This window comes from Nannizzia gypsea, genomic scaffold (genome assembly GCF_000150975.2).
Source record: "Nannizzia gypsea CBS 118893 supercont1.9 genomic scaffold, whole genome shotgun sequence".
NCBI lineage: Eukaryota > Fungi > Ascomycota > Eurotiomycetes > Onygenales > Arthrodermataceae > Nannizzia > Nannizzia gypsea.
Genome location: NW_003345193.1, coordinates 261,856 through 274,638, shown reverse-complemented (window position 1 = coordinate 274,638; position 12,783 = coordinate 261,856). Strand labels below are relative to the sequence as shown.

The window sequence follows — 12,783 nt, the reverse complement described above, 5'->3', positions numbered from 1 at the left end:
ATGATACCGCCGTTGTGCCAGGGAGGTACGCCGGGTTTCTCTCGTCACTCGTTTCCACTTCTTCATTACCCATGTACATTTCAAAAGCAGCCAGCATAAAAAAAAGAAAATAAAAGGTAGAGATCATCTAATACAATCAGCAACTGCAGGCTCCTCCTTGCGTGTTCGCCGACTCCGGACGTAAGTCAACGCCCGGTCTTGGGTTTGCTCGCAGATTCCGTGGGCCGGCCTGGTCAAGCGGTAGTTTTTTCGCAATTGCAGTAAATAGCTCCCGTACATTCGTTGATGTCTTGGCAGAGGTTTCGAAGAACAGCAAACCAGCCTCTTTGGCATAGGCAGCTGCGTCTGCGGTTTCGATGGCACGCTTGTCAGGGCTTTCGTTGACAAGATCGAGTTTGTTTCCGGCAAGCGCAATGATAATATTCTCATTCGCCTGTCTTTGAAGCTCCTTTACCCATGACTTGGCCTTGTCAAGAGATGCCTATACACTCCGTCAGATCTAGTAACCCGGTAAATAGCATAACAGGAGAACATTTCTTACAGCCTGAGTTATATCATAGACAACGACAGCACAGTTGGCATTTCGGTAGTACATGGGTGCGAGCGACTTATATCTTTCCTGACCAGCGGTATCCCATATCTCGAACTTTACCGTCGTAGTCTCGTCAAGTGATATGGTTTGTGTAAGGAATGCAGCGCCGATAGTAGACTCTCGGTAGTCGTCAAATTGATCCTAAAACAAAGGGGGGCCACGAGTCAGAACTCCGCATGTAAGGCAGACATGTAAATACATATATGTATACAAAGATGTCCACTCACTTTGACGAATCGCAAAACCAGCGAGCTCTATAATATTTAAGGAGCCGTCAGTCATCTCCTCAGAGTAAGTTGAAGTATTATCGATTACAGAGTGGGAGGTTCACCTTTCCGACAGCGGACTCTCCTATATACACATACACCCGTTAGCATCAACTTCCATATTTAGACCTAACGTCTGCTATAAGAAGCGGGGACACCCACCGAGAAGTACAAGCTTAAACTGGGCAAACCTAGCACTAGGCCGGCCTCCTGGTGCTCTTGCAGCCATGATTGTTCTCTAAGAGCTGGATGCCGGGGCGTAGAGGGGGCTGGTCCGAGGTCCAGGCGAATCGTAGATACCTAGACAAGGCAACAAGCGGACGATGCGAGGTGCGAGGAGCTGCTAAGCTGAAAGGCTGGCCGTATATGTGTGTGCGAAGGGCGTCTTTGGCGGTGCTTTTAAGCAGGCAGATGACGGTCGAGATGGCGGTCGAGATGACGATTGATGCTGGCTGATGCTTGCTCGCTACTTTGCTTTGCTTGTCGTTCTTTGGTTCCTTTGGACTTTGTCAGATGACGGAGGCTGCTTACGTTATAAATGTCACGTGGATGATGACATCAGCCGCAGTCAACATAGAAAAAAGGGAATGACGTTTCAGGAGGACATGCAGGAAACAACAGAGACTACATTCATTTGATACGGGGAAAGTATTACTCTGTATGATACCCGGCAGTTCTGACATGTTTAGCCGGTCAAAGGCTCTTCGCTCCCTGCAAGTCTCGCTTTCTCCCTGGCCAAAAAGAGCTCCTGTTCCTTCCGACTAGTTGGCACATCCACGAAGAAGAAAAGGAATACAAAGCTCGCCAGGCTAAGAGCAAACAGGAAATAGAATGGAGTCGAATTGTTCCCTGATGGCGACGCATCTATGATGGCGCTGGAAACCAGTGGGCCGATGAAAGAAGATGTCTTTCCAATGATGCTGAACAGACTAAAAAAGAGGAACTCCTTACCCCGGGGAGTCACTTCCGATATCATGATCTGGCTGTAGCTGTACCATGGACAGACAAAGAGACCGTAAAACGCCTGATAGGCCCAGACTTCCCAGGTGTTGTGGAATCCAAAGCGAGTGGTCCAGATGCCAATCATCCCCCAGCCATCAAGGAGAATGATGGCGATGGCAATAACATTGAACATCGTCTTGGGTTGTAGCTTGAAACGTTGCTGTATTGCCCAGAAGGCATAGATTCCGATAGCCTGTGGAATGGCCCAAGAATGTCAGAGGGATTAATTACCGGATATAGAGGATTGCCTTACTTGGGAAACGATGCCAACAATAAGAAGGTATGTCAACTGGAGTGTGTTATATGCAACGATGCTGTTCTGAAGAGTTGCAATCACCGTAACTGTGGTATTTAAGGAGTCTCCAAGCAAGAAATATCCTTCGTTCGACGGTTAGCATACAGCAAATAGCCAAGAGAATGCAAGCCATACCGATAAGATAGAATAAGCTTTGCCTTAGAGACCATATCTCCGTTGCTGCACAATACAGCTGCCGCAAACCCGCCAGGACGATATTCTTACCACCAAGGTCCTGTCCAGGCCGCCTCTTCTCCAGGATGAACCACGGTATCGACAAGACCAGCCAAACAGCCGTTGCAAATGCTATAAGGACACTTAAGCCCTTGTTATTATTGGCCTCACTAGCATTGACGTCCAATGCAAACATAATGCCGACAATGATGGCAAGTATGAACACTTCCCCAACAGACTGGACATAAAAGGCTACATTCGACAACTGGCTTCGCTTCATTGAGTCGACTTCATCAAACTCATCTTTCGTAATAAGGCCAGCCCGGTATTCGTCGGCCTTTTGTCGAATTTCCAAGGTGTTTCTCGCAAGGCCAGGAAAGGCCGCTGTCCAAAAAGTCAAGCAAGTCTGGTAGGCGATTAGACCTACTATGTAAAGACCAGATGCAATGTGCCATTTTTCAGAGGTGTGGACGTCAATCCATCCAAAGCCAACTGCGTATGCGATGATGGATAGCACGATGAGTATATTTGGCCTCCAGGTGCCGAAATCAGCAAAGCTACCGATGCAGAGAAAGACAAGCACCTGGATAGCGAAGGATATGCCGTTACTCAGCAGTACGATGCTGTTGATTGTTCGTCTGGAGCCAGCAAAGACCAGTGTTCCTTGAGGTCCTGCAGCCTGAGAAAGCAGGTTTTGAAATGCGGTAGGAGCAAAGTCTAGGGGTTGAGAGAGAGTAGATTTCACATAAGAATAATTATCCCCAGGATAGTAAACGTAGAGAGAGGTCAATTGATGCAGAGAACCCACTGAAGAGCGTCAGTCCGTTATTCCCGACGTAGTAACTGCAGGAAGAGTGTCAGTATATCAATATTGAAGGAGTAGCCAGGGAGCTATTTGTCAATGTTCATGGTGAAGGAGAGCTCAACACACGCATAATATGCCCAAATCTCCCATTTAGACGTCTGGAATCTTTCATCCAGGGTATCAGTTGTAGGTCCGTCTGGTGTTTCGGCATCTCTTGTATCTACACTGGCTTTGGTCGCCGCATCGTCGGCAGCCAGATCCAACTCAGCACGCTCAACAGCCATCGTATCTGTTTATGTCCGAAACCAAGGAGCCTGGATATATCGTGGGAGATTTGACGCAAGTCCTTTCAACTCTTGAAAAGGCATCCTGCCCATCCTTTTACAGTGATCAGCCGCCGAACGGGGTTGTTCCCTGTTAGTGCCACAGTTAGGGCTGGAGAGCGTGACATCGGGCCTTTTTTTTTCTGTTAAAATTCGGTATCCTCGGCAGTTATCAGCAGGTAGTATTACTTTATCTTTTTTATAAGGCAAGAGAGGCAATATTGATATAGAACTATAATGTTATTAATCTGTTTTCTTACCATGGGTGACGGGAATCTTGTCCTTTTTATCAGATTGAGGGTTAGTAAATGGTCCATGGATCTGAGTAGCTACTTGGTAAAGTTACAGGTGCATGCCAACACAACCTAGATAATCAACTAGTTACTAAATCGCATTCAAAAGGTCGTTCGAATATAAGCAAAGTGTCACATAGACATCGTGATTCATGGACTAAGATCAAAAATAGTTATATATATACTATATAATCAACGAACGACATAGCCCTGTAATAATCATATCGCCGAGGAGATGGCAATTGAACGCCTATCTACTTCTCGAGGAACTTGGAAGCCATGTTCAACAAGCCAGAAGCCCCACCCTGCTGCTGCTGTTGTTGATGCTGCTGCTGCTGCTGCTGCTGTTGGTGGTTATTTCCGCCTCCTCCAAGAGCACCGGCAAGAGCAGCCAGGCCACTCTGCTGCTGAGGTTGTTGCTGCTGCTGGCTTCCACCTGTCAACGCACCAGCAATGGCAGCAAGGCCGCTCTGCTGCTGGTTACCACCACCTCCTCCCAAAGCACCAGAAATAAGAGCAAGGCTGCCGAGGCCACCGAGTCCGCCCATTCCACCACTTCCACCACCCAGCTGGCCCTTGATATACATCTTCAGAGCATACTCGGCAGCCATGTTGACAGCAGTTTGCTTATCAGTGTTCTACTTACGTATATATGTCGTCAGCAACTAGTTACTAGATCGCCGTCTTGTTAAGGAATTGAGGACTCACCACACGGCCCTCCTGGTTCTTCTGCTCCCACATCTTGCCAGCCTGCGCCATAGCCATACCAATAAGCTGGTTCTGGTCACCACCGCTCTGCTTTTGGCTCTGTCCCTGCTTCTGGTCCTTGTTCATAAACATCTTGAGAGCCTGCATGGCTGCTCCAGAACCCAAGGAATCTGCACCATGCTTCTCATTTCGATCATCTGCATCTCCATAGAGCATCTGGTGGGATTGCACCACCTTCTGCTCGTCGATGTCCTCGCGGCCGATCTTCTCCTTCTTGTCTCCCAGGAAGCTCATTGCCTTGCTGAAGAGGGAGTCGTCATCGTCTTCCTGGTCTTCACGGCCATGCTTCTCGTATCTGGCCTGTCTGAGGGCCTGGTCTCGGTCCAGGTTGAGTTGGCTTCCGTTGTAGTAGTCTGCGGCCTCACCGCGGTGCTGGGTGTCGTTGAAGGACATGGTGTTATGCAGGTATTGTGAATGTAAATAGAGGGGTTCGTTCGATCTATGAAACACGGAACAGGGCAGAGAGTTTGCTGGTCAGCTAGATAGAAAACGAATTGGCAAAGTGACAAGTCGATTGATAGGCAGAAGAGGACTGACTGGATGGGTTTGCTTCGTCTGGCTCTGTCCCCTAAGGCCGTCCCGTCTTATATAGATAGCTGTTGCTTGCGGGTGGCGAGTTAGCTGCTGGAGGGGCAACTTCGGGAGGGCCAAAACAAACCGCCTGCTAAGCCCCCTTTCCTCCCTCTTTCCCCCCACCACCACCGCCACAGGCTGCTAGTACCTCCCTCGTTGATTGACAAGTACATACCCATACCAGTCAGTGCGGGCAGCATGGACAGGGGCGTGCAGGGAGGGGATAACGGGGTGGGCATCAGCCAATGCGGCCTCCATGGCCAAGTGGACATCAGGTGCAACAAATCTGATGGATCGCATGAAAAAGAAACGGGCAAAAAGAGACAAGCAGCAAGGCAAGACACGGAAAGAACAACGTATGTACGGAGTCAGAGGAGACAATATCAGAAGAACACGTAGATTTGAGTAATTTGATAGGTACCTAACTAGAAGCTAACTAGCTAAAGGAGGTTCCTTGATTAATTCTCCGTTTCTTTTTTGTTATTCCCTGCGTAGGTCGATTTGAACGTGTATTTTTTGCAAAGTTGCTCCCCCCAATAAATATGCAGTGCCCAGAATACAAGCCCGTGTCCGTTTCCATTTCCATTTCTCCGATTCCGATGAGTCAAACGCAAGCAAAATAAGTATAAAGTCGTAAAAGCGTGAAGTATTAGTAAAGAAGGGAAGTTCGGGGTGAAGGGGGAGGGAGAGAAACCGCGAAAAGAAAAAACGAAAAAGAATTGTCCTGCCGTCTTGAGGATCCCATGCACGATGCGCCCCTTGAATAAAAAATGCGCCCCTTTGAAAACAATAAAGAAATGAGCGAAAAGCAATGTGTGTTGTTGTATTGTACGCTGTGGAGCTTGAGGAAAGTTGTCGAACTGTGGAGATCACTGTAAAGCCGTTGGTGAGAGAAGGAAATCTAAAAGCACAGCTGCAGAGAGTCGTGTGGGCAAAAGAAAGCCCAACTTTTTTTAGGTCGTTTCGTGGTGTTTTTTCCGGGAGAGTCGGGACGATGGAAGAGCTTGTTCTGGGGAGAGGTAAAAACAAAGGAAAGATAGGTGAAAGGCATCGTGAATTCGTGGTGATAGCCATTGCATAGGTCGTTGCGAGTCGTCACTGGTCATTGAAAAGCGTGAAAAGGGGACGTTATATCGTATCACTCGTCGAGAAAAGGCACGCCATGCACAAAGGCAGAAAACTCCGGTTTCGTGGGATAGCCTAACTCCAAAGAACACCAACTTGGAATACAAGAAGGAGATGATCAATGAAAGGAAGCTATTGAGGGGATAAGGTCAACATGATCTTTAAGAGGATCCTTGTTCAAAATCATGCCAAAAGGCGAGAAGCCCAAGAAGCCAGACCAAAGGATGGCCGGGGGGGAAATGAGATGTTTCCAGGTGTTTATCCCAAATAAATATTGAATCTTGAGAATTCTGCGTCACTCATGAGCCTCAAGTACCGGATCCTACGCTCGCTGGCACTCAAGACGCAGCGTGGATCATCATCCAGTTCGGCTTCGGGGAGCCATTCATTAGGCAGGTCTGGATAGTAGACATCACCGCGGGCTTCGATCTTGGCGCGTCTGGTATGACCAATGCCGAATTCTTGACCCCATTGGATGCGGTCGAACTCCATGAGACCTCCAAAACGAGAATCCATGTTAGAGAGCCAGATACGGCCGCCGTCAGGGGTGAAGTCGGCTCCGCCAATTTCACCAAAGAACTCGTGGACTTGACGGGTCTGGTAGTTTTGAGCGTTGACGATGACGAGGCGGTCGGCAGGCTCACACATGAGCAGCGAACGGGGTCCGCCGCCAACAGGGGAGAAACGGAGGGAACGGTATCCCGCAACATCCGAATCAAGGGTCTGGAGAACTCTCCACATACGAGCGTCCCAGATGTTGACGGTCTTGTCCTGGTTGCTGGTGGCTATGTGCAGCATATCAGGGGACCAGGCGCATGCAAATCCAAAGTCGCGGTGGCCGGTGAGGGGCTGAACCGGTTTGCCAGTCTCACTGTCAACAACCCAAGAATCAGCAGAGTCGCCGACAATAACACGAAGACGGCCGTCGGGAGAGGTATCGGTGCAGTTGATCGCACGAGCAAAGCTATGAGTTCCAATGAACTTGTTTGTCTCGCAGTCAAGGATGCGGATAGAGTTATCGTTAGAGGCAATGATGGCCTGCGGAGTGTGGCTCGTGCGGTGTTGAACAATGTCAATGTGGTTGGTGATTCCATTGAGATGCTTGGTGATACGGCCTTCAACCTTGTCATAACCATGGATTTCGCCCTTGTATGCATATTCACCGCTAAAGCCACCAACAACAGTGACACCGTGCTTGGCCTTCATGGTAGAGATTTTCAGAGGTTCAGCCACGGGGTTGGAAGAGACTGATTCGGTAAGCTCGAGGATGGTGTCTTGCACGTCGTAGAATGGAGTGACCGAGTAGACCTTGTTACGGTAGACATACTGCACAACGTTAGATGCCCTCACAGACATGAGGTTGCGAAGCTGGAAATGAGCCATGGTGGCTTTGAACTTGGTGTACATGTTCTTGGCTTTGAAATAATTCTCAGTATCGCGTGGAGTGATTGCATACTAGAAAGAAATCATGCGAAATTAGATCCTTGACGGGAAAAGGGAGTAAGGATTGGGAAAGAGTAAACATACACCATGAGGCTCGAAGCGCAAATTATGGTAAGAAGTATACCACTGGTCGCGTAGGGCACGAGCAGCAGCTCGGTCCACGTCCAACTTGGACATCCATGGGATGTTCTGGATATCGAAATAGCGACCTTTGTGGTCATCTGGGCGCGAGATCTTGGTCGGTCTCTGCCAGTTCTGCACATTCATAGCCTCTGGGGCTATTGCAGGGTACTTGTGCTTCATACCGAGTCGATCCCGAGACATACGAGCGCGGAGGTACCACTGACGGATGAACTGTTCAACGGTCAAGTTGCGTTCGAATGCTGGCGAGTGGCGCTTGTTAGTATTCTCATCAGGAACAATGTGGTTTGGAGGCAAAACACTCTGGGAGTAGATGCTAAAAGTATAGGGAACCATGATGAAAGAGTAATAGTAAGGAATAGGGAGTGATAAAGAAGGCTTTGTGCGGAATCCAACTGTATCAAGGATGAAGGAGGTAAAGGATGCTTGTCATGCCCATGTTCAGGCTCAGACTTTAGAAATGTCAACAGAAGGAGGTTTTGCTCAGGGGTTGGGCCTTTTATAAACAAGAGGTGAAGGTAAAGTGCGTCGCCGCATCTTAGTTGGCGGGACAGATACATTCACACTGACCAGACGGTAGCAAAGCTTGAAGGAAACGCATGATGAAGTTATAAGGGGATTAGAAGGGAGAACAACAGTACATACTCTCAGTGTGCATAGAAATGTCTGCCATATCGGCGTCAGCCCCATTAGGATCAAAATACTGATCTCCAGGGTCTGGTAAGGCAAATTGGAGCAACTCAATTGGAGGAAACTCCCCCTGCTCAACTGGCGGAGTAATAGGGCCAATGGTGTTGTTATTAGTGGCATTTGTATTATGGTTGGTGCTCAACCGTTCCCGTTGAGTGGGTGGTAAGGGAGAGACACTACCGCAGATGCTATCGGAGTCGCGGTACGAGTCATCATCATCGGATGGATAAAACTCTCCAATGTCATCGTTTGCATCCTTCTCGGAGCTGGTGGATATGGAGCCAGGGCCCATGCCGACTTTGTCATGTGGAAGCCTATCGAGCTCGAAACCAGAAAGCTCAGTGTTTTCGATTAAGCTACCATTGCCATCTGGGGGCTCCATCCACTGGTCGTCTTGCCAGCCATCATCAGTATCGTCGTTGGCCGACTCTTGCACGAAAGGAGTAGGGTCGTCGAGGAGTTCCTCGACGTCCTCTAGCTCGTCCATATCGCGATCGTGGTAAAGGTTGGACTCGTTAGATAAAAGGGTCAAATGAGCTGGGATATTAGACAGGGAGTCAAGGGCCTGTATAATAGCCTGGGGATTCGCGCCTCCTTGTTCGCCCTCAATTATCGTTCCCTCTTCTGGAGAATGTGAGGAAGCGAGAGGTGTAGACAATAGGCCACCTGTTGGCTGAGCAAATGGCTCAAAGAGAGATGGGGGAGGAGGGTCTAAGGAAAAGGTTAGATAAGTGTGTATATATAAATAAATAAATAGAAATATATATATATGTATAAAGTAATATAAAAAGAAATCACAGTTAAAAAGAAAGAAATATCACTAACCTTCACGCGCCTCAGTGGTGGGCGGAAGTTCTTCGTTCATAGCTAGATCTTCTTGCTTGGTGATATCATCTACTATTTCAGTAGCAGGTAGATGTGGAACACTCTGAGAGGAGGATGGCCCAGTTAATGTCTCAGTCTGATCAACCATATCTTCCTTAGCTGCTAGATAGTTCATAAGCAGAAGAACATGTCCGGGTCTCAGTCACCAACTGGCTTGAATCCGGAACTTGTTTAGAAAACAAAAAGACGTGAAGCCTTGAAATCTGGACAATAGTTCAGATAGAATCAACAAGGCTGAGGACCTTGATTGGTAGATGATGAGTCTCTTTAAAAGACCTCGACTGGACCCAGTGCTAAAAAAAAAAAGAGAGACGAGCTATGCGTCAGTGAAAAGGAATAAAAAAGGGAATAGATGATAGGAAAAGGAGCAAATACATACCTTGAAGAAAGAGCCAGCCTAGAGAGCTATATTCTTCTGTTGCTGCTTCTTACGCTTCCTTGAAGAATTGGCCACCACAAGATGGATGGCTTAGAGAAAGGGGAAAAAGGAATATGTTGATCAAGAAGAGGAAGAGAAGAGAAAAGAATAAAGGGAAACGGAAGAAGAAAAAAGAAAAAGAAGGGAGCGAGAAGAAGAAGCAAAGAGATGTGTTACACAGGCGATTAAGCCAGAAGATGTAGCGGCCAAGAAAGCAGGGCCAAGTATGTGTGTTGCTCCAAAGGGTAATAGGAAGTAAGGTGAGGAGGAAGCGAGAAGAGGGTGAGGCTTGTTTGATATCACCACCACTTACGCAGGAGGAAGTGAATAACAAGACACAAAGAAGATTGAGATGGCGTAATAAAAGTAAATAGGGAGAGGACTGTAAGATAAGGGAGACAAGAGAGATATGCAAAGAAGATGCCAATGCAGTCAGTGTGTTGGTTATTATTGTCAGTTTAACGCGCGTAGCTTCCAATCAGTCAAGAAAGAAGATATCCTGTCTGGCCTGGTCTTATAGAAGACGAGAGACAGCAGTCCAAAGAGCCGAGGTGTCTTCTTCCCTGTGTAAAAAAGGAAGAAGACGAGGCCTGGGCAATTGATTCGAGTCCTTTTGGTAGCTGTCAAGGGATGAAAGCAGAAGAAGAGCGGAAGTTGTTGATATGTAATGTATGTATGCAGCAGTGAAGCCGGGGAGAGTAGTAGGAACAAGCGCCAGTCACTGCTCTCCTCCCGTGACGAAACGGCCCGTCACCACACCGCCGAGTGGGCAGCCGAGTCTCGACTGCTCAAGTGGATGGCCGTCTTCCGCCCACTCTCCTCAAAACCTCCCGGGGCCCGCAGTTCGTGAAATGAACATGTTATTGTTGGTAGTTAATTGATAATTGTTTGACGTCACAACCTCGGCCAAGGCGCAATTTTCTCCCTCGACTTTCCCGCCCCGCGCAAGGAAAGAAACGCCGAGTTCCGACGTCATGTGATGTCCCGTCGTGCCCTACCCTTTGGGACGAAAGCGAAGAAGAGTTTCGCTGCTTTGATATAAAGTTAGTTGGGTTCAATAAAGTACATCGCGGCGGCTATAATATGACGCGCTCTGATCATCGCCACTGTGGTGGATTCGTTGCTGGGTAACATGCGCTAGCTGGCAGGACTAACTAGCCAAGTCGAGGCGACCGTGGCCCGCACGGGAGGAATAAGGGGACCCAGAAGGCTGCAGGGGTGCGACTCCTTTTGACTGACACAGACAAGACAAGACAAGACAGGCAAACGGACGGGCTGGCAGATAGACAGGCAAAGCAGCACAGTAATGCATGCCGGGCTTGCATGACGGGGCGCATGATGTGGGAGTGCAAAGAAGGCAAGGGTTGCACATCCCTCGCTACCGCATGCCTGTCCCCCGTCCAGACATGGTTACTTAGTTACGGCCAGATACAGGTACGGATACCAATACAGCCAGACATGCAGCTACCGCGGCACGGGAGCGGGAGAGCAGCGAATCATCCCGGGGGATTGAGACGGCGAACAAACAGCCAGCATCCTTGCTGCACTAGTGAGCCAGTCACCGAGTCCATCCCACCCCCTCTTCGTCCCGCGCCCGGAGATGGTTCTGGACGGAGATGCCTTACAGACTCCGTACGGAGTCGTCCGCGCATGGCGATGGGCGATGCTTAAGTGCATAACTACTTAAACTAGCCTACAGACGACATACCAACAGCATTCCCAGATTCCGTTTGTTACACACTCAGGACGCACAGCAAGCTCGGAAGACGAAGTTATGCCTTTCCTTACCCCTGCATGTGCACCCAGTCTGTCGACATACCGCTTACGGCTAACTCCGTCCACCACCCAACAAGCACCCCCATTAGAGTGACATGAGGGATAACAAATTACGGTTTTTGCGGCCCATTGTGATCGAAAGGTGAGTGGCCGTTGTGAAATTTCGAGCTCTACTTACTCCATTCATCCCCCTGCATTTACACTGCATATCTGCTCGATGCCCAACAGGGCAGCCCGACACTTCGTTTGACGACTTCATTGCGCTACCGACCTACTCAACATGCTCTCAATCGCCATCCACAGAAGTATAAATGAGTACACCGTGTGTGTGAGTAATAATAGCCAGGCTTTGTGTCGGGCCAAGGTGTGCTATCTCGTCTACCGCTATCATGCACGAACAAGGGTGGCTTCATGCGTGATGTGCCAAACAAGGTATCTGCAGGCTATGATCTTATACCCCCCTGGTGAGATGGTTGTCTGTCTCTTGAAATGGACTGTACTGAGTTTGAGGTTTGAGCATGGGTGAGTGTGTGTCAGGCTGGCCTGGACGGGTAGGCAGGCGCATACGGAATATGGACATGGAACTAGCCAGTTTACGTATGTATGTATGTACCTTACAGCGGTTCGTTCTCATTTGTCTCAGACGAGAAGGGGAGAAACGAGGTAAGTAACTAAACAATATCTTGTATGTCCGCGCATATATAGTTATATCTACAGACAGAGAGAGACAACAAACAGAAAAATCAACGGTATAGTGTGCTCGACTCCAAGGAAGTGAAAACGGCCATGGAAAAAAAAAAAGGAAAGAAAAATAATAATTCGAAAAGCACCAATGAGAGCAGGGTAAATCAGGAATATTACTAGCTAGTACAGCTGAGTATGGTGGTATATCAAATATCAAAGCCAAACAAGGGTTGGCGAATATAACTGGAACATAGCATAGATAAACACGCTATGTGAAGCTTTCATGGGTCATCGCAGCGAGGAAAAGAGGTAAATAATGGTAAGGGTAAAAGGGTAAAAAGGATGGGAGGTAAGTTAAGGAAGGGTACGGGTAAATAATGGAAGTGTGTGGTAGATCCGGGTAATTTGAACGTTCAGTCAAGTCAATCAATCAAGGTAAAAGCAAGTAGATGTACGAAATCAAGGAAATAAGATATAAGAGAAAATAATATATAAAGAAATGAAGACAACACATGCCCGATTAAGTGCGT

General features: G+C 48.2%; 5 protein-coding genes across 5 annotated transcripts; 1 reads left to right on the top strand and 4 right to left on the bottom strand.

Moving 5' to 3' along the window:
- Positions 1–136: 136 nt before the first annotated feature.
- MGYG_08334 (GTP-binding protein ypt5) lies at positions 137–1,087 on the bottom strand (the record flags this gene model as incomplete). The annotated part of the gene is made up of 5 exons (XM_003169382.1): positions 137–481; positions 542–733; positions 820–846; positions 924–943; positions 1,021–1,087. 5 exons carry the CDS (start codon positions 1,085–1,087, stop codon positions 137–139), a joined length of 651 nt encoding a protein of 216 aa, XP_003169430.1.
- Positions 1,088–1,543: 456 nt separating this feature from the next.
- MGYG_08333 (Atg22B-1p) lies at positions 1,544–3,418 on the bottom strand (the record flags this gene model as incomplete). The annotated part of the gene is made up of 5 exons (XM_003169381.1): positions 1,544–2,053; positions 2,114–2,238; positions 2,291–3,046; positions 3,138–3,172; positions 3,261–3,418. The coding sequence occupies 5 exons, from the start codon at positions 3,416–3,418 to the stop codon at positions 1,544–1,546; spliced, it is 1,584 nt and encodes a 527-aa protein (XP_003169429.1).
- Positions 3,419–4,004: 586 nt separating this feature from the next.
- Positions 4,005–4,911, bottom strand: MGYG_08332 (hypothetical protein; the record flags this gene model as incomplete). The annotated part of the gene is made up of 2 exons (XM_003169380.1): positions 4,005–4,388; positions 4,459–4,911. The coding sequence occupies 2 exons, from the start codon at positions 4,909–4,911 to the stop codon at positions 4,005–4,007; spliced, it is 837 nt and encodes a 278-aa protein (XP_003169428.1).
- A 436-nt stretch (positions 4,912–5,347) lies between these two features.
- On the top strand, positions 5,348–5,714 carry MGYG_08331 (hypothetical protein; the record flags this gene model as incomplete). The annotated part of the gene is made up of 2 exons (XM_003169379.1): positions 5,348–5,447; positions 5,587–5,714. 2 exons carry the CDS (start codon positions 5,348–5,350, stop codon positions 5,712–5,714), a joined length of 228 nt encoding a protein of 75 aa, XP_003169427.1.
- Positions 5,715–6,474: 760 nt separating this feature from the next.
- Positions 6,475–9,463, bottom strand: MGYG_08330 (hypothetical protein; the record flags this gene model as incomplete). Its single annotated transcript, XM_003169378.1, has 5 exons — positions 6,475–7,671; positions 7,744–8,116; positions 8,197–8,296; positions 8,446–9,201; positions 9,316–9,463. 5 exons carry the CDS (start codon positions 9,461–9,463, stop codon positions 6,475–6,477), a joined length of 2,574 nt encoding a protein of 857 aa, XP_003169426.1.
- Positions 9,464–12,783: the final 3,320 nt, after the last annotated feature.